Source organism: Passer domesticus, chromosome 3 (genome assembly GCF_036417665.1).
Source record: "Passer domesticus isolate bPasDom1 chromosome 3, bPasDom1.hap1, whole genome shotgun sequence".
Lineage (NCBI taxonomy): Eukaryota > Metazoa > Chordata > Aves > Passeriformes > Passeridae > Passer > Passer domesticus.
This window is the reverse complement of record NC_087476.1, coordinates 92,355,503-92,380,873: the sequence shown is the minus strand read 5'-3', so window position 1 is coordinate 92,380,873 and position 25,371 is coordinate 92,355,503. Positions and strand designations below refer to the sequence as shown.

General features: G+C 36.0%; 1 protein-coding gene across 11 annotated transcripts in view; it reads right to left on the bottom strand.

Annotated features, from left to right (window-relative positions):
• The window catches only part of MTA3 (metastasis associated 1 family member 3), a 300,754-nt gene that overhangs the window by 135,942 nt on the left and 139,441 nt on the right, over positions 1-25,371 (bottom strand). For all 11 annotated transcript variants that reach the window (XR_010359201.1, XM_064414387.1, XM_064414386.1 and 8 more), the window contains 6 exons: positions 20,430-20,618; positions 15,187-15,261; positions 10,112-10,170; positions 7,428-7,552; positions 6,418-6,569; positions 5,180-5,402 (listed from right to left, as the gene is read on the bottom strand). Coding sequence is in view for 10 of the 11 variants with exons in the window: in XM_064414387.1 (XP_064270457.1) it covers positions 5,180-5,402; positions 6,418-6,569; positions 7,428-7,552; positions 10,112-10,170; positions 15,187-15,261; positions 20,430-20,618 (823 nt within the window). In the remaining variant the exon portion in view is untranslated. The remainder of the gene's footprint in view (positions 1-5,179; positions 5,403-6,417; positions 6,570-7,427; positions 7,553-10,111; positions 10,171-15,186; positions 15,262-20,429; positions 20,619-25,371) is intronic.

Sequence of the window (25,371 nt, the reverse complement as noted above, 5' to 3'; positions counted from 1 at the left end):
AGTCTCCATCTGGGGAGATACAAAAAGCTCATCTGGCCTAAAGGCCCATGAGCACATGGACCTTATGCAAGGTGGGATTAGAGACCTCCAGGGTCCCTTCCTACTTACATGTCCCATAAACCAGTAAGTGTCATAGGCCTGCCTGGACCCTCTGAGAGGACCATGACCTGCCCAAATGCAGCTGATCCGGCATCCAATTTGGCATTTCAGAGAGCTTTTACCACACTCTTTCCTTGGAAAGCTTTTACCACACCAAATACATCTGCTGTCCAGCTGTTACAGGGTAAAATAGGCTTTTTCAGGAATTAAAACCTTATTAAATTGTCTGTGTAATCCCCAAATGACCTGTGCTGATCAACATATAAAAGGGCAGCAAAAGAGGTGATTAGAGTGAAAATTTCCTGATAAGAAATTTCTGAGCATAATCAAAGCTAAAACTGATAGCAAAGGACAGAAGCAGCATAAAGCAATGCATGTAAATGAATTCTGAAGGGGTAAAATCACCGTAATGGATGGATATAATGACAGCTCCTACACCATCACAAAGCAGAAGAGTATTCATGGAGTCAGCATCAACAGCTTTCTAAAAAATATCTAGACAATACTAAAAAGAAATCAAAATCAGAATGTTTAAAATCTGGTTTTCCATCTAATGATGATAGGAGAACAGAAAACACGACTTTCTAAAATTATGGGAAATCTGTATCTTGAAGTGCAAATAATTTGGGGCACCATAACCCTAAAGAGGATATAGCACAACTAGAAAAATTCTAGGAAATAACATCACAAACCAGAGTGTAAAGCATTTTTTATGAGGTTTTAAAGCTGCCAAGCATAATGACTGATGTGGGCATATCTGATGTGACAGAGGTGAATAAAATCAGTAATGCCAAGAAGATGATAACAAATGAGGCTGTGCTTTTAGAAATGAAAGTATTTTCTAATTATTTCTTTTTTTTAAAAAAAATAGACATGTAAGTCTCTTGAGCAAGTTATTTCTCTTTGACATTCCATCATATCTTTGTGAAAATACAGATCATCTAATGAATGTACTGTATTCCCTGAATTGTATTCTTAGAAACTTTGGAAAAAAAATAATATGCTCTGTCAATTATTTTGCTGGCTATTAAAATCTAGCATAAATTGTATTGAAAGATAACAGAAAATATTTTCATCCTAAATACAGCTAAAAGCTCTTCCATAGCTATCAAAATCAAGGATGCAAAACATAGTTTGTGAGCCAATACTCATAAACATTACTCAATTCAGATGAATGGGTAGCTTTGTCAGTAAAATGCAAACTTTATGCTTACAAAGACAAATGAGTACCATTTTGCATATTCTACTGTTTTCACCTGTCTTTGTTGCATCAGACTAGATCACTAGCAAGTACTGTGTACCATATTTGTTAATAAATCAGAGGACTTAAATGTATAATAAATTTTCATCATGATCAGTATACCCATTTCCAGATAACTATACATATATTACACAGATAATTTATTATCATGCACTGAAAACATTTTGACAATCATGTCTACACAGACAGCATGTAGTTATCCAGATCTAAATTACTCTCATTAATACATATAGTTATAGTGATAAAGCTATAGCCAAGCAGTGGAAAAAGAAAAATCCCTCAAAAGTCTCCTGTGCTGAAGCAATAATGTCTACAGACGCATGGCTCACTGCCAGGCATTTATCAACCTGCCTGTGAGCTGCAAACAGATCCAGTCTCATCAGTGACTGCTGAGAAGAATGCTCACTTTGCTTTTTCTCTAATTAAGAGACCTTCCCAGACAGGATGCTCTTATGCTCTTGCTTAACTTTCTTAAAAAAAACATGCAATATATTCAAACTAAAAAGGAGGGAGTGCATGAGATTTAGACCAGGACAATTTCATCTTACTAAAGCAGTTCACCAATTCTAATTATTCCTGAAAAACCATCAGACAAGTTTACTGTCACCAACCACAGTGAGTCTATTAAGTTCAGACAGAACAAAGTTTGAGCTTTCCATGATGAGCTGTGCTCCTAGCAGGAGGTGCTGTGCCTTCTCAACCTCCTGGTGGCCATCCCGAGATTGAACTAGGATGTAAATGCATCCTCTCCACTACCTCCTGCAGGCATCTGAGCAGGGGTCATGCTACAGGCTTCATTAATGAGGAAAATTTAATTCTCTGCACTATCTGAAGGAATAAAGAACACAGAATAGGACCTTGTTTTCTGCCAGTGGATATAATGGGCTGAGGGAGAGGATGTGGGTGGATGTTCAATAAGAGAAAATATTCTGTCGAAACCTTTTTGGTTTTCAGCTGAAAGATGCTTGGGCCTTAGGTTATCATTCCCAGAAGCGTCCATCCTCCTCCAAGACATGAGAAGTACCTGCAGATGCATTCAGGTACGCAGGTGGAATGCAAAAACCAATTTATTTTATGAGCTGTGACACGCTTGTTCAGACAGTCTTTCCCAGATCTGGGAATCAGCTTCATTTACAACCTGGCACTTCAACAAATTGCACAAGACTAAGCGGGCATAAAACCTGGTATGCAGCTGGGATAAGTGCCCCACCAATCCTTCTGTCTTCAGGTTTTATGGCTTCTGAGTGTTGTTATGGTGCCTAATGCAATATAGTTGGGAAATGCAGTTACATTTTCAAGAACCGGTTTGGCACACACAGAGTCAGGTGACAAAGCATCTAAGCAGCTATTAGATTCAAGTTTCAGCAAACCAACATGGAAAACAAATTCCAAATCAGTTCTTGGGCATTGTAACCATCTCATGCCATATCACATCATGGGTGATTTGGTACTCTGGCCAGGTTGTTAGGTAAGCATGACTGTAACATTTCTAACACAAACACAGACATTCATTCAATACTGTAATTACTCAGGGGATCCAGCATAGTAAATCATTACTGCTAATTCAGGATCATGTTTAAAAATAAAAAAATCAAAAAATTCAAGATAGCCTTAGAAAAGGATTCAGGACATTTACAGGAAAAGAGAGACTATTGAGTTATAACATTAAAATCTACAGAGTGCACTAGGAACAGGTCACCAGATGATAGTACAGGGAAAAAAATACAAAATATTCTTTTTCTTTACTTTGTTGCCTTTACTAGAGCAAAAATATGACAATGACAATGCAGGTAGAGCACTCTAATGATACTACAGAAAGAGAGATTGCCAGAAACAGAACATAGATTGTGGATACGTGTGTGTATATGAAGAAATGTGACTTAAATTAATTGAGGTATAATTAGGTTTCCACTGTTAGAACATTATTTTAATGCTGTGTTCAAAAACCATTAACAATTGTGACTTTTTTTCTTCAACCTGTGTTATGTCTAGTCAGGAAGCATCAGAATTCAAAGAGACAATCACAAGGTCTAAAAATTTGCTTAAGCAAAAAGAATCATGAAAGACAGACACAAACTACAGGGGGAAAAAAAAGTCTTTCTACTCTTGCTGTTAATCTGATGTAGAACTCTTTCACTCAAATAAGCTAAGAGAAAACACTCCCAGTTGAAGCAAGAATGACTATTTCCTGCTAAAATGCTCAGCTTTTCACTCCTCTATTTAAAGGCTGAACATGTGTTCTAGTCTAACAATTAACAGTTGGATGAATTTTTTTTCTTCTGGTTTTTCTTCTCCTTAAACAAAAGTTTCATATTTTGAATATTTTTTACTGCAGTGAGTGAGAAAAAACCACAGATATGGATAAAAAGATATAAAGTTCTAGTGAACTTCCGAATTTACCTCCATGATTCAGCAGAATCATAAATTTAAAGGTACAATACCTTTCTCTCAGAAAGTAACCTTTATTTTGCATTGAGGATTAAAAATATCTTAATCCATCTTTAGATATTGATTTAATCCATCAATATTTGTGTTGGTGTTTGTTCTTCCATGAAGAACAACTCATTTTATTGTCACAGTTGACACATGGTTTCCTGAAATCTGAAAGTTGTTCCTGACTTGCATAGATTTAAAAGAAGAAAGAAAATGGCCAAAATAGTTAAAAAATTAGACAAGGACAATGAACAGAAATATTCAGCAAGTTTTGGAGTACTGCAGAAGTAGGTGAAAAGTTTGCATATGCGTAATAGCTGGTCTTGAAGTAAAAGGGAAAATAATTACTCAAAATCAGATTTTAAGCCTCCATGGAGTAAATTTCTTATAAACAGTGCAGACATCATCTGCATCTCAGATAAGTATGCTGGGAAAACATTTATTGTTAATCTAATGAACATGCTTATAAACCTCACATCTAATGATCTTAAAAGTTCTCTTCAATTCTAATACAATTGACAGTACAATGAACCAGCATGCCTCATCCTGGAATACCAAGCATCTGCTCCAAGAACTCAATCTATGGAAGACTGGGAATCATAGCCAGACAGTGTGAACAGTAAAACAATGTGCCCGGTGCAGATAGAAAAGCTGTTGAAATATTCAGTGACTTTGTAGCAGAATTTACACACATATGCAGGTGAAGACTTACTGTCACTACCTACAAAAACTCCTATAGCCTTTTGTCATACTACTAGAAATTAATCAGGTCTTTATATTTTGTCTATAAAAAGAAGCAGCATAATACAGAATTTTATTTGGAATTAAAATTTAAAACTGGAACAGAAAATACCAAAATGATGCAACTATGATGAAGAAATGTGGCTATCACCACCATCTGATTGTCACAGTGACAAGGGACTGTATTGCACACCACATTTAAATTATTATGAATCCTCAGCACCTGATTCTTTGACCAATCCATTGAAAAAAAAGTACAGGTATAGATCTATAGGTTCTGCTCAGCAAATGATTAAAACAACAACAGAAAAGCACACTTCTTTCATTCCACCTAGCAGGAAGAATGTATGTTGTGGCACTGATTTTCCTTTCCTACCCCCCATTTTTGTGAATGTCAATTTTTGAAAATGAATGAGGTAATAGTTATCACTTTTTTAATTAATTTGAAATGCTCCCACAGCCTAAGATCTGTTCAAGGCAACCAGACTTTATCCAATGTGTCAGTAATGCTGGACAAATGAAAAAAAAAATGAAAAGCAAAAGCGTATAGACAAGAAATGTTTATTGAAAAAGAAAATAAAATTAAAAGACAAAAATGGGTGGGAAGCACAGCACACAGAACTAAGAATTAAAAAAACATCTTACATTCTGCCTTAATGGCAGCACAGTTAATAGGGACAAAGGGACGTCGTGCTGCCTGCCGCAGCCGGAGGGTATTTTTGCAGACCTGACGGGCCAGTTTTGTCCAACAGGTGGTGTGCAGAAAGAAAGCCTGCCGTGTTTTCACCGCCGACTTGGGACTGCCCGTGTTACGGACCGGGGTGCCCTGCGTGGCCTGCCGGGACAGGTGAGTTCGGACATGCGACTCCTGCGGAGGGAACACAGAGAGCGTGATACATGACTGAGTCACAGCGCGCAAACATCCCCAAAATTCAAGACAGCCTTAGAAAAGGATTTAGGACATTTGCAGGAAAAGAGAGACTATTTAGTTATAACATTAAAATCTACAGTGCAACTGAGAACAGGTCACCAGATGATAGTACAGGAAAAACAGTTTTTTCTTTTTTGCGTTTACTAGAGCAAAAATATGACAATGACAACACAGATAAGATCACTGTAATGATTCCACAGAAAGAGAGATTGCCAAAAACAGAACATGGATTGTGGATACATGTGTGTATATGAAGGATTGTAACTCAAATTAGTTGAGGTGTAATTAGGATTCCACTGTTAGAACATTATATTAATGCTGTGTTCAAAACCATTAACAATTGCGACTTGTTTTTCTTCAACCTGTGTTATGGCTAGTCAGGAAGCATCAGAAGTCAAAGAGACAAAATAACAAGGTCTAAAATTTGCTTAAGCAAAAGAACGTAGTGTCCATGAAAGACAGACAACACAGGGGAAAAAAGAAAAGTCTTTCTTTTGTAAAAAGAAGACTTTTTGTAAGAAGTCTTTCTTCTGACATAGAACTCACAGGAGTATGTGAATAACATGTCTAAGCACCTTAAAAAAACAGGCCCATGCAGGAAGCCACAGAGCAGACAACTCTATTGAGAATGGATATATAATGCCATCCTAAATGAGCTATTGTATAGTAGATTTAACATTTCAGATATAACACACTATTTGACAGATAATATGACATTTGTACACCAAAATGCAGGAAGCACATGCTTGTTTATACAAGAAGTAGTCAAAGATATGGCAAAGCCTGAGCACTGTACAGTTCTACTTAATACAGAAAAAGGATTAATAAACTGAGTTTTGTAATACCAAAGTTGAATACATACATAAAAACCATTCCATTAAATAATCAAATCACAGCAGTCTTGTGAAAGCAATATGTTTTGTTTTACAAAAGTTTGTCTACATAATCCTACCTCTGTAGGTTGGCTGGAAGACAGCTTATCTTCATCTGTCTGTGTGGGCATTTTCAGGCCACCATATTTCTTCCAATAAATCCAGCAAGATGCACACAACCTACATTGCATATTAGGAGGGCCCCAAGAATACCATTGGTGAGACTGCGGAGCTAAGGAGGAGAAAGCAGCACAGGTGAACTGGTGCATGCTACAGTCACTACAATCAATCCAAATGCTGCAATAGATGACTACATATGGCTACAACACATGGCAACAGCAGAGTACTGCATGGATAAATATTTAATATATTTGACATGGAAAGTTAGAACTTGAATTGTTTGTTGCTTTATTTTTTTATAAAAGCACCAGAGAGGTGAACTCCAAATGGAAACTTTGGAAATGCTTTTATAATGAATTTCAAACTAGAGACTTTGTATTGCTGAGATTTTCTCCCAGAAGACTAGCAGAAAAAAAACAACAAACCCACTATTTCTCATCTTGCCCTGGAAGACAGGCTAATTAAGTTGGATTTTATATCTGCTATCATATAACCTCTGTTGAGGGCTGCTACTTCAAGAAGTCCAACAAAAATTATCAGAAATACACAAAACACTAGAAAGAAAAATTAGTCCTCCCCATGTTCCCCAACAACAACAGAGAGCGGGGAAAACACTCCAAAACCATTCAAAGAAAAAAAAAAACCTCAAAAACCCTGCAGCCTTAAAGAAAAACCAAAATTAAAATTGAATTTAGCTTTGTGAAGGTAAAGAAATAATAGATCAATGCCACCATATTATACTACTTAAATTTTCTGTGCTTTACGAATTATTTTAAAATAAAACATAAAGAAATATGAATACTTTAATTAATATACTGAAGGCAGCTCTAACTTTAGAGATATTTCTGCCATAAGAGCAATTGTGAATTATCCTCTGTCACATGCTAACAAAAGTACATACCTTTTTTTCTAAAAGCATATATTAAGATTCACCCAAACTCTTGAGTCATTAAAAAATATATTTACTTACTATAGCAGCTTTCACAAGCCCGACCTATTACTGTGGCTTGTGCCTGGTAAGAGGCTCCCATTGCTCCGTTGACTGCAGCAGGTTTCCCATTGTTGCTGGATATTTGATTGGGATTTGGTTTATTGCTTTAAATAAATGTTTTTAAAAGTTGGGGGAAAAAAAAAAGGTGGTTTTATTTAGTGGATGGTCAACATGAAGACAAACAATCTAATTCTGGAATTCTGATGTGTGCTGATCTATAAAACCTTCTTAAAATACCAAGAGTAATTTTTGTATTCCTCTATTGTTTTCAACATTGTCAGACACTTGCCATGTTAAGAGCTGCTCTGACACTTCAATTGCAGCTTTTACTGTGCTCACATGATCTAAGCTACTTGGCAAGCTCATAAAAGACCAACTCTCAGGGGTCAAACTGTTAACAAAAGTCTTGACATAGCACGGAATTTAACAAGGTGGTTCTAGTGAACAGACAAGGTTTACAAGTTAAGGATGGACTTTGAGTGAAGTATAACAAGAGGAGCAACAGTGCCCATAATACTACAAGGTTGTTGATCCCAGAAAAGGATCAGTACTTCTTTTTCAGACAGGACAAATAGCCTCCTGTCTGAAAAAGAAGTACACACAGTAATACAAATGTCATAACCATGGCAAAACTCACCCATATATCAGGTTGTTCTGTCTCAGTTCTCTTCTAAATTACCTCCACTCTGAGAAGGCTAACTAACTGGTTTTTGGATATTTCTGTTTGGCTTTTCAATATTATTGTACTATATCATTCTCATAATTATTATAACTTCTAATACTTCAGTGACTTTACAGGTCAATTAATTCAGAGAGCATTACTATAACTCCTCACTAGATTAAGTGCAATATTTCCAGAGTTTCAACTTTGTGAGTCTTAATTACCCTCAATGCAATGCAAGGCTGGACACATTGATTCCTAAGATAATTATTTGTCATTTTAGGTAGCAAAAAAATATTCAAGAAAAGTTAAAATGACAATTGAAGAAACTTTGCTGTATCAAGTCTTTATTTCAAATGCCAACAAGTCTGTCTCCTGCTTTTCCCTTTTTCTCTGTATCAGCAAGAGACAATTTTACAATTTTCACATATTCTTTATCCTGGGCTCAAGGTACAGGAGAAGAGCTTGAAAGACAATTAAGTCTTCCACATTATGATCTGTTGCTTAGTTACCTTTCAGAAATGCCATGAATTGAAAGGGACTCTATGGAATTAAGGACAGAACCTTGCAATTACAGGAAATAGCTAATGATCAAGTTCAAAAAGGTACTCAGCTCTGAGAATCAATTCTACTCAGATTTCAAATGCAAAAAAATGAGTCTTGAAGCAGAGCATTATAGCAATCCCATGACCACCACAAAGCCTTAAGAAGTCCTACCATCCTCCTACTGTTGACTAGGGATTTTGTCTTGAAATGGAGGCAAAAGACAGGCAGTAAGATAAAAAAGCAAAAATCCCACCTCTTGAAACACATTTTGTCATCCAATACAGCTGGTCCCTACTGTGAACATATTGAAAATCCATAATTGCCCACATGGACCAAGGAAATTAAATTGAAAAAGCATAAAGACTGAGCACCTTATGGTTTTCCTAAAGCAGCCACTCATCTGAGAAGGTTAGGGAATACTCATACTAGAGTTTTTAGCTTTTTTTAAACAGTGTGACTTATCAGAGATGTGAGCTTCAAACTCACAAAATTTGTTCTGAGATAAGATTAAAATAAATTTAACAGTCTGCTGCTTTCATTGTTACATCTGTTTAAGAGAAAAAAAAAGCCAGTATGAAATATGGAAATGAAGCTCTATTGTATGTAATTTATACAAGCCATCAAAAATCTTTGTGAAGTACTTCCTTTGTTATTACATTCTTCTGTTATACAAACACTCACAACAATGGGAAGTTCATATATAAGTAAACTGAATATACCCACAGAAAGCTTAGAAAAAAGTGATTTGGAATCCTTTCTCTCATCATAATATTGAGGAAATTATGAATATGTAGGAGGGATTTTATCTTTTTTCTACAAACCACATGTTAACAGAAGCAGATATAACATCCAGTTTAAATCTAAAAGAAATACAGATCAAAAACCCCTCAGAAGAAAACAAGATTGCATTAATAGCACATGGTCAAATACAGAATATATGGGGCTGTGTGCTACCTTTAATTAAGAACCAGAATATCTCTTGTCTCTAGATGAAGAACAAATTTTAATCAGCCAGATAAAACTGTAATGGGAAATTACCTGATTTCATTTTATGTAATGACATTAACAACTGCTTCTACTTTGAAATATTGCATTTACGCAAATATGAAGTGTGCTACAGGGATTTGGAAGAGATTGTTTTGGAAAAACTGCTTTTTTTAAATTAATAGACTCTTCTTGCATGTGAACAGTCCACAGGTTGCACTTGATCAGCCTTTGTAAAACTTCTTATTCCAGACAAAAAGATTGCAGGTCAAAAACCAAAGACAGTAAAGTAAGAAGTTTTTACTTAAGACAAGAGTTTCTGGCATTTTTGGATTATATCTCTGCATATAACAAATCCTGTGAAAGTAACCATTAGAGAGATGCCTAGGAAAATACCATGCATGTAACTGCATGTTACTGTTTCAATTTTACCTGCATATTATTTAAAAAATGAGTTTGTTGTTATACTCACTAGGTGGGGATGTATACTTGTTTCAATTTACTTTCTGCTTCAGCTGCTTTCAGACGTTTCTAGTTGAAAAATTAACACATTAAAATATTTTGTTACATTAAGGTATGACATTTCATAAAACTGCACACAATACATCTTTAAATTATTTCTATTTTGTGATTTCAGAAGAGCTTCCAAAACAAGTGTAGAAATCTACACGATGAAAATCATGAAAAACAAGCTCTCAATTTTTAGTATTAGTTTGAAATCATAATATGCTGTCCTTCCCAGTAAAACTCACAGGCTTCACATATGTAAACTGTAAAAATGACAATGACAGTTTACATAAATTACAACTATATAAACATGCATGATACCGTGACAATCCCTCATTGCAGAATTAAGTAGAAACTAAATGAATAAAATTGTGTTCCTCATCAGTCATGTAACAAAACTTCTTGGCTGCTCTGTCCAGACTGAGCCTGAGCTTTTTTTAACAGAGTACTAGTAACAATAAAGTCCACTGAATCTTAGCAATAACTAAATACTTACTAGCATTAAATGCCATCAAAACTGTGATTCAGGAACATCACAGTAACAGGACAGCTATACTACTGTCAAGATAGATTGTGAATTTACTAAATCATTACTTTCTTCATACTTGCAACAAACTTAAACCATTTTGCATTTCTATAACGTTGAGAAGTTTTAGTTATTGCCATATATTATACAAGTAACTAAGACAACAGTTTTTTCAGCAGTGGCACAAGAAATACTGATTCCATGTGTCCACAGGTTTTCCAAAATATTTGTATGTAAAAGATCAAGAAAAAAGCATTATATATATTTCCCTGCACTTTCTGTACTCAAGACATTACTTCTATTCACTGGAGAGAAAAAAGAAAAAGCAAGAGAGAAAAGGATTTGAGTCATGGTCAATTTCATTACAGAGGATAAGAAAAAGGAGGGGACGCATTTATAGCCAGCAATAATAAATCAGTACTACCTGTCTTTATCAGGTGATTAAAACTCAGTCCTTCATTTCACCTGCAACAGCCACTTCTCCTCTCTGCTGTACTCCTATTTTTTTTATATCCAACTTTTGCAAGGTTTATAATCCAGGAAAATATTTCCCACCTTGAGAAAACTATCATTAGATGACACTTCTCTGAGAGTCCTGAGCCATGAGGTGAGTTGCAGGGTTATTCAGCTTTACTGGCCCAGCAGTCTGACTAAACCTCCTGGTGTAAACTGCTGTTCTTCTCCATTTCATTAAGTTGCCTCTGTGTTGTCCATTTATAAAACTCTCACTTATAAAACTGCATCTTAAAGGGGTAATATGTAACAAATAGACTTCTTCATCAGTCCATGCCACCATTAATTAGTTCCTGTGCAATGAGAGCTTTTTTTCCATTCATGTCCAAGACAGATTTTTTTTTTCCTTACAGCTTTTTGCTGTTCACAGATACCCATTTTGGAGCTACAGAAGTTAATCCTTGTTGACACTGCCGGTACAGTAGCAATCTTTCCCCAGTGCAAGGCTTGACTACACTGCTCTACCCTCAGCAGGCCCATAGAAAAATGCAAACATGGTCTGCTCTGCCTGGGTCAGTTTTTACAAGAGCAAGGAGAAAGAACAGCACAGCAGCACCATGCTCCAAGTCTCATAAACTAGAAGTTTTTAACCTGAGAACATTTCACAGCCCCAGGAGAGGAGCTCCCAATGGTGAACTCCCTCTGCTTAACAGCAGGACACAAGTTTTCTACAACTGTCTCTCGCTCTTTTTCATATTATATCAAACAATATAGAACTTGTTTGCAGCCTGACAGAAGCATGTGAAACTGCCAGGCAAAGGGTTACCACACATTCCTCAGAGCTTCCTAACTGGTCCATTCTACAAAAATGAGTAAATCTCACTGCACACCTACCATGAGCAAAAGAGAAAATACAATAATGGGCAAAAAAGGATGAAAGCAACCCTGAAGCACTGCCAGAATGTAGAGGCATGTGTAGGAAGCTGTATTAAGCCCTGCTGGCAGTGTCAATAAGAAGTGACTATATACACATTGATTAAATTTTAGCATACTTTCAGTACTGGCATGGGGGTTGTAAGGAATGCAATATAACAATTGCTTTTCTCCTGTATTTACTAAAGGGAATTACCTACTGCCTTCTAAAAAAGCAAATCATGCAATGCCATTTCAGTATAAGCTATATTTTTATACATTAAAACTATGGCTAACTATTGGTCTCTAAACGCAACAGAACATGTCACAGCCTGATTCCTCACTGACATATCAACTTCTAAGTACCAAGAGAGAGGAAAGGAAGAAGAAAGAAAACTACCAATAGTTGCAGTTTCTGAGATTAAACCTCTGTCTGTTGAAAACTAGAGACAGAACTGGTAAAAGCTGGAGGCTGAAACTGAAAATATTTAGACAAGAAACAAAGCACCAGTTTGTAACAAATCCCGAGAGCAATGTAATAAATTACTGGAGCAATGTAACAAAGAGAGCTGATGCTTTACCAGGAAAAAAAATTTACATCTTAAACAGTATTTCAAACAGGTCTTACAGACTGCATTGCAGGGGAGGTCAGAATATACTAACCCAGTTTTTCACCTGGGGTCTAATGCTTTTAATGAACTACAATTGAAAATGAGTATTTGTGAGTTTTAAGAACTTTTGTTAAGAATATCAACTTACAAATATCCCAAGAACTGACCACTTCCCTAAATTAGTACTCTTTTCAACAGTGGAAACAAAGAAATGAGATGTAATTGTAATATATTGTTGCAGTAGAGCAATTTAGCTACCATATGTGTTCACTCTTTTCCTCTTATGAAGTCTTTTCCCATTGAACTGGACTTTCAAGAAGATCATCACAAATAAGTTTTCATTCAGTAGAATCAATCAATCAAACCTGGCCATCCTCAAATACTGTATATAACGTAGTGGTCACGAGAAGTGCCCTATCACCAGGAATGATTAACCAAGGCTGTTTTAAACTTGTCTAGTTTTGCTAGACAAGTTCAGAGAACTTTAACATATCTTCCCTTCACTTTGACTTGAAGGGAAGATGTTCTCAAAGCAAGGTGGTAGCAGTACCTCCACTGCCATTAAATCACCACATTTATAACCTAACAAGAATAACATTTAGTAAAAATTATGATAAAGAAACCTTTCTTATGCCTGACACAACACATCCAATTCACACAAAGTAAAGATAATTAAAAGCAATTTTTCATATTAAATCACACCAATCTAGAACTCAGAGACTGTATTTTAAGATTCGAGTATGTGCATTGACCCTTTTCATCTTCCCAATCCCACCAGTCCCCCTGCCCCTCAAACATGAGATTTAGAGAAGAATGACTCTGAAATGTCCACTTTATTACCAAATACATTTTCTCCCTGAACTACATTCAAGTATCACTGCTTGTTCTTTTTGGGAAAGAAAATCTTGCAGATACTGTTTTGACTGAACTGTATCAATTCTTACCATTCAAAAAAAAACTAAACTAGGGTATGATGAAGTTGTGATCCCTTCTTAGGATTGATTATAGAAATGTTAACCAGGATAAAAATTAGGCATTTGGCCTACACTGGTTTTATTACTGACGATCACATACGTGACCCTGAAAGAACACGTCTAAAGAATTCCATCCTGCGTGTATTGCCATGGTTTGAGTAGGATGTTGGAAGTTTATTTAGTTACAAGTAAAACACAGGCATTTACCAGAGCATTCAAGCTGCAGATAAAAAGCCTACATGTTTTTCCTGCAAAAACCCTAATCCTGTGAAAGCATATGCAATCTTAACACATACACCTTGATCATTGTAGTAATAGAATCATAAATAGCTCTAGAGAACTACAAAAGGAATCTTAGCCTTTCACCAACTACTCCAGAGCAAGTATTTCAGAAAAAACCTCACACTTTTATCTGATTCTTAATGATAATCTGTTGCCCAGCCATTAAGAGCTGACAAGAGTGCACAGCAAATCTCCGCTGACAGCACCTTTTTAGGATAAAAATCAACAGTGAAAAACAGGGTTAAAAGTGAAAGGAACAGTGACAAACCTAGAAAAACATGCCTTTATATGGAACATATTATATTCCATTTGTATTATCCACAGAACTAAAATGTCCTAGTCATACTCCAAGACTCTACCATGCAGTAAAACACCTTTCCCTTATTTTCCATGCCCTAACAAGATGATATAGAAACAAATAAACCAGGACAACCTAAAGTAACCATCCCTCTGATCATTTAATTTGAAACACATCCAAAGATCCATCTAACAGTATAACCGTAATTATTACAGCATAAACATTCTTTTCAATACACTGTCCATAACATCACCATCAATTATGCAGCAAATAAAGGAGCTACTGGAGCTACTAGCTTAAGCATTAAATCAGAAATTAAAATGGAGCCTTTTAAAGTATTCTATGGTCTAAACCAAAGAGTAAATATATACAAAATACAGTAGATAAAAAGCATCAACACTGACAATTTGACTAAACCTGCTAAAAATATCCTAGTATTGGTACCCAACATAATCTTAACACATTTTTGCTCCACAGCAACCCAAACAGCTGCACATGCAATCAGATGGATGCACAAACCCACAGTGTGCAGAATGGTCTCAGTTTTGAAATGCTGGTAATGCCAAAGTAATGCTTGATCCAGAAGTACCAATTAAAGGTTCATCACACTAGCAGCCACTGTAACACAACATATTTTTGTACTTCTTTCAGTCCCATGGCAGAGCTTCACTACCTAAACTATTTGCTCTGCAGCCCATTTCTGTCTGATCCCCTACTGAAGGAGGAACCAGGAATCCCATTCCTTCAAACTGGCATAGAATACAAATAGGTTAAAAAGCTCTTCACAGCTATGGGATGTACAGCGGGCACCAGAGGATTCAACAATGCAGCCTGTAACAGCACTGGTCTATACCGCAAAACATTACCTTAGACCTCCCATCATGTATCTTTTCAAGAGCACAAAGAGATTTTTATGGTTTAACAACATCACTTTTTTTAAAGAATATCTCAGACTGGTTCATTCTGAAATAGTAATTGAATTACCTGCTGCACATATCTGTCAGTGGTTTTCCACATGTAGTAATACTCAATGATGCTAGTCAGGGACTTCCAAGGGAGCTGAAAAACATATGTTACAAGTTAAAGTGGTTCCAAGAAATTGCAATGTTCACTTCTTATTAAACACATGTTAAAATCAAGTATAGTTGAGACAAATACTAAAACCTGAATGTGTTAAATAACTGCATTAGAATCCATATGCAAACAAACACATATTGCAATTAATAACACACAGCCTTTCCTTACAGTTCACAAGTATGCAGAATTATGGCATCACACATCCAAATCTAAATGTAATTTATTCTGTTTAAGCCACATAGTTAAACAAAATGATCAAAACAGAATGCAGATTTCCATCAGGAAACACAGAAGGTAATATCTCTTTTATAAAGTGTGTCCGTTGGAGAATAACATTAGGACTAAAAGAAATCATCTTGACAAGACTGTGCTTGAGTCTCATGGTAATTTTACTCTTAAAAATACAAAGGATACCATACATAGTTCAGATTTTTCATGTCCCATAACAACTCAGCTGCTCATACATTACCACTAGTTTTGCATAAACTCCCACATGCTCTCAACTATTACCAAGAAACAAAAGGATGTGAGGGACGAATGTTACCCTGAGCAACATGAGTGATACTGACAATAAATATTTCAAAAATCTCTGTACAAACAAGGTGCCTTTCATAATGACAATTATTTTGGGTGCCCACGTTCATCAGTAAAATAAAAAGGTCTTAAGTGTAGGGTAGAAAAGTAGGCGATCATTTTTAATTATCACCAAATAATCTATTTAACTCCACAAGGTCTTTCGATATTTTAAATTAGGATGTCTCATCCAAACTTTATGCAATTTTTCTTCATTACTTGGAAATGTTACTAATTTGTGTGTTATATTTTCTAGAGGCATGCATTAATGCAAACATTATCTGCTTTCTAGAAACGAGGATGATCTTTAGGAGGATCCAGAAAATACAGGTGTAGATGCTGATCTTTCCAACCTTACTGACCGCACTAGGCAGCTTTCTGCATGTTTTAAGCCAAAAAAGAGTTTCCTGCACCTTTAGTTAAATTCCTAAAACACCAGAGGAACACTTTCTCAAATTACCTCTCCCTTCATGCAGGAGCTCACTAATTTTTCAGGTTTCTTGATTCAGGTTCAGAGTCAGAAGTGTTCCAAAGTGTGTGAATCCCTGAACATTTACATTTGATCCAAAAGCAGCAGGGTATGAAAGGCTTATGCTGATGTCTTAATAAGTAGCAACACAATTCAGGTTCCTAAAATTCTTTTGCTTTTTCAGGTAAATTATGCCTTGAGAGAAATCTCAAAGAGGCCAGTAACAAGAAGATGTGTTTGGTGTGAGGTGACAGATAAAATGATTCTCGGTCTTCAAGTTCACATTCCCCTTGGTATCCAGGTGAAATGCTGTCCCCCCAGGTACCAGACATTGTCAATTAGTACATTTTAGCATATTTATAGTTAGTTTCCTTCCTGAATATTAGCACATTCATGCTACAAATGTTTGCCATTTCTCTAGAAAATATTTCAATCTGTTTTAACTATGGCTGTGACACCAGTATGTTTATTTACTCACTAAGTATCTATAATTGAAGGAAGATAATTAAGATGCTTGGATCAAATAATTGTAATATTTTCATACTTTGATTCAAAACTTGGAGAAGCTGCTAGACTGAGTATGGATAACCTGTATTCCATTTACCCATCCACTTAATGCTCTGAACTGCCAGTGAAGCTGTGAACACCATAGATTAATACATTGTCATTTCCAAATTCTGTCCTTGAAAGAAGTAAATATGCTTATCTGCACAACAGTTTTGCAGGAGAAAATTAGCAAAAGCTATCAGCTCTACAAAAACAGAGAGAGGGGAGTTTTAAGTTTCTTTAGTTTCTCCAGGCTAAAAATAGACCAATCAAATCATATCAGCAAGAAAAATTTAGGATTATAAAGCATCTTAAAATTAACATTGTAATTTTAAGCCATGTTTTCACAATTTTCTGAAGCTGGAAAACAGTTGCTCTAGCTTTCTAGAAACAGTCCCTACTCTTGATCACCAAGGCCTTTCCTGCCATATCTGGGATCTAATAGTTGTAAATTTGTGAAAACCGTTGATAATGAAAAACTAAGAATTAACAAGCATAACATCTTTGTCTTACTGTTAGGAAAATAGTTACATTTGGAGAACAAAATATCTACTCTTTTCCCATTCTACTACTCTGGGATGTGAAATAATTCAAGCACATCAAGAAAAGTGAATTAGCTTATAATGTTTAGCTTGATGAGGATTCACACAGAGTAAAGACAGAAGAACCTCTCCTACAAGAGTCAATGAGTCAACGGTCAATGAAAATTATTATTCAAAAGCTAGATTGGTAACTTGATTACAATTGAGCATCTCCTATCTATGAAAAAGACGTAACAACCTTTACACCATTTAACTTATAACAATCTTGTTTATTAACATTTAGTGTTTGTAACTTAATGCTTGAGCTGCACATTGAACATCAAACAGTGGCAGTTCCCAGTAACTGCTGGAAAAGTAAATTAATCTGCCCTTTACAGAACTGTCATGTAAGGACTGCAGTTGCAGCTGCTGTGCCTTGCAAATCTGGGCCGACACAGAAAAGGCAACTCCTCTGGGATGTAGTGACTCGGGCAGGTAATACACCACCCTTCTGCATCAGCAGACTGCTACCAACCGCCTTCTGCCATGCAACATGACTTTCTTGCCTGTCCTGTGGCACCACTGCATGATTGCTGAGGTTGGAGTTTGATCTCAGGCACTGCAGATTTAATTTTATCATTAGACCCTACTTGGAGACCCAAAAAGTTCACATGTACACTATCAGCTCATTATCTTCTTTATCCTTGCTCTTACAACACATCTTGGAGTACTTAGATACCTATCAGAAGTAAGCTTATCAATGGCTGCCACTGAAGAGAGGGAGGAGAACACATGAAAGTACTATCATGGAAAAATCACTGCTTATATGCTACATAGTTATACCTTCCTCACCTTGCAGAAACTTTTCACATACCTGTGATCTAGATCTCAAAGGACTATTTTCAAATATTACTTAAAAAGCAAATGTGTGTTTTCAAATCCCTGCATTTTTAGATTGCTACATAGGAAGTGAGAACCCATAAATTTTACACTAGAGAAATTAAGAAATCCCAAAACTACACAATGGCTAACATAATTGAAAGATTTCAAATTACATAGAATTAAATAAAGACTGTGCACTGTTCTTAGTACCATATAAATTGGGTATAAAATAGATGTTCTTCTAAGGATGTTTTTAAAATGACACTTTTCCAAAGATTAAAAAAAAGTGACTAAGAAAAGATAATATGCCTGTTCTAACTAAAATAAGCTATAATTAATTAGTGCTCCACATCCATTTGTGCTGCACTCTGACTCATGGTTAAGGTGCCCTCAGTAGGCTACACAATGCTATCACCAGATGTCCGTGTGTCTCCTGCTTTGGGAGGAGACCAGGGCAAAATAGTTGCATTTTGGGAAGGAAGATTTAGTGAAAGAGGGAGAGTATCAGGACAAAATTTTATCAGTGTATCCAAGACAAAATTTTAACACTGTAAACAGCTTCTAGTAAAGTCATTCAAATATCTAGCATTTGAATATTACAAATATTGCAGAAGCAATTCTTGTGACATGTTACTACACTGCACCACTTTCATGCAATAGTAGGTAACACAGAAATTATACAGAAAAATACCATATAAATGCCATAGAAATACCAGAGACAAGCCTTCTGCATGCTTGCTCACAAATTGTGTTAGAACACAACTTGTAAACAGCCAATAAAACATGTTATATGCTTAAGGCATTTTCAAAAGCCAAATATTATATATTAGGAATCATTTAATTAGAAGACATAGCTCCTGAACTATTGTACACTTACAAATGAGAACCATTTGTCTGTATAAGAAATAATATGGAATGTACTATACCTTAAGATTTCTGTTCTAAAATATATATAAATATTGTTTTTTCAATAATACTTCCTTGAACCTAAAAGAGCTGTTTCAGCCATGATGCAACTTTCAACCTTATGTCATCAATGTAATGAACATTTTCTCCCTTAGGAATGTCAAAATTAAGCATGCAGATATAATACACCTATTAAAATGTCAGTTCTTTAGAAAAACAATAGCCCTCGCTTCCCACCTTCATTCAATTACCTGTTCCATTTCAAATCTGTGAAAATGAAAGAAAGACAGCTCATTGCCAAGCCTCCTCCCACTGTCCTGTAAGGACTTCTGTCTTGTAAGGACTTCTACATTTACCATACAACACCCTTTCCCCCCGCCCCACAAAGACTATTAATAAATTTCTGCAAAGAAAATTTAAAAATCAGAGTTCTCAGAGTCATGCAGTATGAGATGAATGTGAAGATGTTTAAATCAACTTCAGTCTTAAATTATGGAATTCCTTTGGTTCAAATCTTAACTTTTTCATGAAGCCCAACTTGAACATGGTACAGCAGATGAAATATTTTTCCTTGAAAGAAAAAGGCTTTTCCATAAAACGTGGAAAAAAATTGCAGCAAATTACTAGCAATTCTAGCAATCAGTGTTAGAATACATTTAATTTCATTACTCTGCATTAGAATTAGCAAATTAAAGGTTTACTGTCCTATAGTCTGATACTTAATACAAAAATTATTATAGTTAGAACATATTGGAAAACATTTCTTTTACTTTTCAGAACTGCCAAAACATCTAATATGTCAAAACAACTCCCTGTAGTACATTTTAAAACCTATCTGAATACAAATTTCTCTCTGCTAGGAAACCCCAGCTTTCCAAAACACCCAGGGGAGCCAGCCATGTAGCTGCTAATGAATTTCACTGGAAATTGTGGAAACACTGCAAAGTTCCTGGACCTTTTTCAAATGCTTGTAAGATCCTTGTTAAAATCCTTATTGGAGTATCTCAGCATGAAACCTACTACCTGATATTAAACCACTAAAAAGATTATCTTCTGTCACCATCTTTCCAAACAATAGCATTGAACAAGAAAGCATATTGCCTTTCAGCCAGATAAAATGCATAAATATGTTAATCACATGTATCAGCTACACAGATTTCTCCCCTAGCTAAACCTTCCAAACCTACAGAAAGCAGCTATGCTCAACCACAGCAAAACACAGCTCCAGGAAAGGGCACTACTTTCATACTTACAAAGTCTTGTCGAATGTCATTGAAGTCCTTGCCATACTTTTCCAAAGCCTCTTCAAATAAACTAGCTTCTGATGCTGACCACTCCTCCATTTCATCTCTACACAAGACAGGCCCTCCCAGTGGCACCAGGACACCGATGGCACTGCTCAGATCATAGTTGTGTTTATGCAGTGTGTCCATTGCATGAAACTGGCAGGGACAAGGAGAGAATAAAGACATGTTTAAATAGACACTAGTCCATCTCAGTTAATGCAAAATCAATATATTATTCTTTGTAAAGCAAGCAAGGAGCCTCAGTTAATGCTAAATTTAGACTCTATCTTGATATCATAGTTCTCTGCTGTGGAATACGAGGAAAAGAAATGGTTTATTACTTAATCTGTGAAAGGAAATACAGTGATAAAATGTTTACCAAAAATGATATTAGTTTATTAGTTCCTGAAAATTACTAGCAAACATTTCTAAAGAATCTCTTGTTGGCAGAAACTGGTTCCAAGAAACCCAATAAAGACAGTGGCATATATTGACTGTGGGGCCATTTTCAATTAACAGAAGCTCTAAATAATAACTAAACAGCTGCTCAGACTTCTATGAGCTCAATATTCTCATTGCTACAGAAGGAAGACATTTATTGTTTTCATTATCATCATACTGAAAGAGCAGCAAAATTTTTGTCCCTTGCTAAACACTGTTATCACAGACCAGTAAATAAGGTTTCTTTGGTTGATTCCCTTTTGTTATAAAAGGAAAAAACAGAAAACAAACAAATTAGAACAAACTTCCCACTGCAGGTAACACTGAATGCTCCCATTGCTAACCAATGATGAGGAATATAAAAAGTAAACAAAACCAACTGTTGGGAAAATGAGCACGAAAGCAGCATTTCTGACTCAGCATCCCAGAAGACTCCATCAGCACAATCCAACTGGCTGTGCTGAAGGAGATATCAGAGCTGTAAGTGTGCTAATGTCTGTGACCCTCTATCAGTGCCCTCCCAATGTATCCCACCACAGTGCTGAGCTCCAGGTGTAGCATGCAAACTCTCACAGGGCCACAAACCCTGCCATGAGAAAACCTTGCTAGGAAGGAGCACTCCTACATTATGTGTCAGTACAGCAATTCCAGCGGAGCTTATGCATACAAATCCTGTGCAAATAATGGATTTTTCTTGTTTTTTGCCATCTTCTATCAATGACTACTGTCTTTCTTCAATGTTTACTATAAGTCTTTGAGTGCCATCAAGCACGAGAATCTGGAACTATTTTGTCTGCAAGAAGCAATGTCACTATTATCCTGCAATGTATCATTTTACTTACGGTTCAATCAAATTCACCAGCCTGAAGAAAAGCCATTGTTAAAATCAATATTCTAATAGGAAAGTATGTAACATAATGCCTAAAATCCATCAGCTTCATATTAGAGAATGTATATTGAAATCACTGATTTATAGTTTACTATTCAGGCAATGAGTAAACCAGATCTAAAGATTGAACTCTTACAGAAGATGTGTTACTGAGGTTTAAATCTTTGTTTAAATTGCAACCCTCACAGAAAGGCAGTACACACAGGGTGTCTTCCAAGCAGCTGCTGAATCCAGATCTATTCACTGATACCAACTTTCATAAAAATTACAAAAGAAGTGAATACATGAGAATCTTGCTCTTGCTTTATGTTCATTTTTAATCTATAATAAACACCTGACTCCATTATGATTTTTTTTGATATTACTAAAGATTTATACTGAACCCTGTGGGTAAGTGCTGCCTTCGCTGAGCTGTCCTGTGACACAAGACCACTGACAAGTTCTTTGATAACAACTCTGCCTTCTACAGGTTTGTCAGCTCTGACCTGCATCAAATTTCCACACTGCAATGCAAATTATGGTAGCAAAAGCAAGAGAAGCCTGAAGGCATTAGTAGAGGCTGAGAAAAAAATCCTGGAATATCTTCTTTTTAACTGCTTTACCCTAAGAAGCAAGAGGCTGGGAGACCTGGCATTGCCTCTCCCAAACAGGAACCTGAAGGACAGAGAAAGATCCACCCTTCCCCAAAAACTCTTGCCCAGAGCATGCTGTCCAGCACAGACATGGGGACACGTCAGAGAAAAAGTGTTAGCCATGCAGCTAAGAGGCAACTTCAAGTCCAAATATAAGCAGGCAGAGGAAGAAACTTTCCACCAAAAGCTAAGGAAGGGCTGCATGGAGCTGGAAGAAAGGGCATGAGAGGGCATCCTACAACCAGCCACACAACACAGCTCCCAAACCAGCTGCCATTCCAGAGTGAGTTGCCTCCAACAAAGCACTCAAACTGGAAAATGAGTGTGGATTCTCCAGTTCAATCACACTTTAAGTGTGTTTACCTTAGGAGCCACATATATGGAAGTCTAACAAAAATCATTAAAAAGACACCATCCAAAATGCAAAGGAAAAGACAGCTCATACATTTCATTTTTGAAGAGACATCCAATATCAGATTTAGGTCCCTACATTAAGGTCACATAAGTGCTTCTGAAAAAACCCACCACAAGGAGCAAGTGATGCCATCAGCCTACTTTGCTTTAAATGGCTCTCATGGTCAGTATATGCACTATGAAATATTTAGGAATCTGAAACAGAACATCTTCCAAGTCTCTTTCTCTTCTTAGACATGAATTTTCAACATAAAAAAAAGAGCCTTTGAGAAGGCCAGAAATGCAAGTTTTAGTTGGTTGTCTCACAAGTCTCAACCACTTTAAGAGAAGCACATTATCATCTAAGAAGGTAAACATACATTGTTTCACGTCTTCTGTAGGGTTTTCTAAAAGCAGGGGGTTTCTTATCTTGTCTCATTACCTTCCCTATGTTAGCAAAATAAAGGAGCCTGAAAGCAGCCTGCCAGTTGTTATTCATCTGTAAGAAATGTGTAACCCTGAATTTATCTATGTTCATCATCTAGGCTTTTTTTTTTTTTAATATCAGTCTGTTTACAGTTATCCCTGATTAAAACTAAATAGGATTAAAACTTAATTAGGAATACTGGAAAGCCACAGGTGTGGCATACAGAAATTCCATTAATATCAACTCAGGTGCAAGGCTTATCTGTCTTGCATTAAGATAGATGGTATAATTTTCTTAGTGTTATGCATCTATACACAAAGTATAAATGAGACACCACAAGTTCTGCAAATGTCTCTACTAACTTTAACTGCTGCTGAAAATATGCTCCCAATTAACATGGAAATGTCTGAAAAAGTAACTATTATAATGACAAATATGTCTTTTCTTAATTTAGAAGGAAGTACATTTCCAAAAAGGTAAAAAAGTAGGGTTTTAAAAGCTGAAGGGGTAGGAAAATGAGAAGAGACAGACACAATAATTAAGCCAAGGGTGGCTCCTTTGATGCCTCATTATAAGATATGCCTTTCATTAAGTGTAATGGAACTTAATGGATCATTTGCAATGGAGAAACATTAACATGGCACTCAAAGTGTCCCTTTATTAGCAGCATTGCACATGTACTTTCAAATAAGAAATTGCCATAAGGATAAATCCACTCTATTAAACACTGAATACAGGATGCAAATAAAGAAGGGTTATGCAATATGTGAAATTTATTAGAAATTCTTAATCCAACAAAATATTAATAAAATGAAAAATGTTAAAGAACTATTTTGATGAACAAAATAAACTATTTAATGTGAACAGAATTGTGCTGGTAGAAGTCATATTAGTAACTGTGAAACAGAAAATTCTTTTGAGTATTACTGAAAATACTACATTTGCCCCCACCTTTATGATGCTATCATAGTCCAGACTAAATCAGTTTTCTGTTCAATAACTTATAAGTACACCGAAAAAGTGTACTTAAAATTAAATATTTTTCTCATAATAATAAAACAATTATTTTATCTGAAATACAAGAATTGTCCCACTGAATCAGACCAATCACCCATTTAACTAAGCATTGTGTCTTTTACAGTAGCACCAAGGAATTTTAGCTAAAATATTCAGGTGGTCAATTCCCATTTCATTGATCAGCATCTACAAAGCTTCAGAATGAGGACACTTACAGGGTACACCTTTCCCTATTCTCCTCAGTACTACTGTATGGCCTATATGGCTACATAATTTTTCTAACCTTTTTTTAACCTGCTGGTACTGTCCATTCCCACAAATTTTTGTGCAACTGAATTCTAGGAGCTCTCTATTCACTTTATAAGGCAGTGCCTTAGCTATTTTGAACTAATCTGTTAGTTTTGTTGAGTTTTCTCTAATTCTAATACTCCAGTATCTGGTAAATAGCAGGTCTTCTTTAGCCTAAACTATGTGATGGTGTTTAGATACAAAAATACTTAAAATAATAAAACAACAGTTATGCTTTTGGAAATCTAAGTCAAACTTGATTCTCTGAAACAGTAATATTTTTGGTCTCACATAGTGTTCCGGGCATACTTTATTTACTGTAGCACACCTTCTCATCTCAGCTAGGATGATTATACAGAAACAAACCTGTAATCAATATATTTTTCACTTTCTCTAAAAGATGCAGGTGCTTACATTAACAGTGAACAGCATACTAAGGAAACCTAGTAGGAATATGCTAATTAAAATGTTCTTAAAAAATATGCTTACAAAATCAGATTGCTGATCCTTTAGAAAATATGATGACATATACATCCAGTAAAGACAAAGTATTAATCTACACAATTTTCAGTCAGCTTTATTACCACATACTTTAAATGACACTGCCCTGAATGAATCCCTATACAATGTGTATTATCCACTGGGTATGTGGGTATCCACAGCTGTGGGTGATCCACAGCTAAAGCCAGGTGTTGCACATTGTGATTGCAAGGACAGCACTGAGAAGCTTAAAGAAAACACGCAGGATTTTCTAACACACACACACACACACACGCACACACCCACACCCCCACCCCTTACTCGCAGTTATCTAAAGACAAC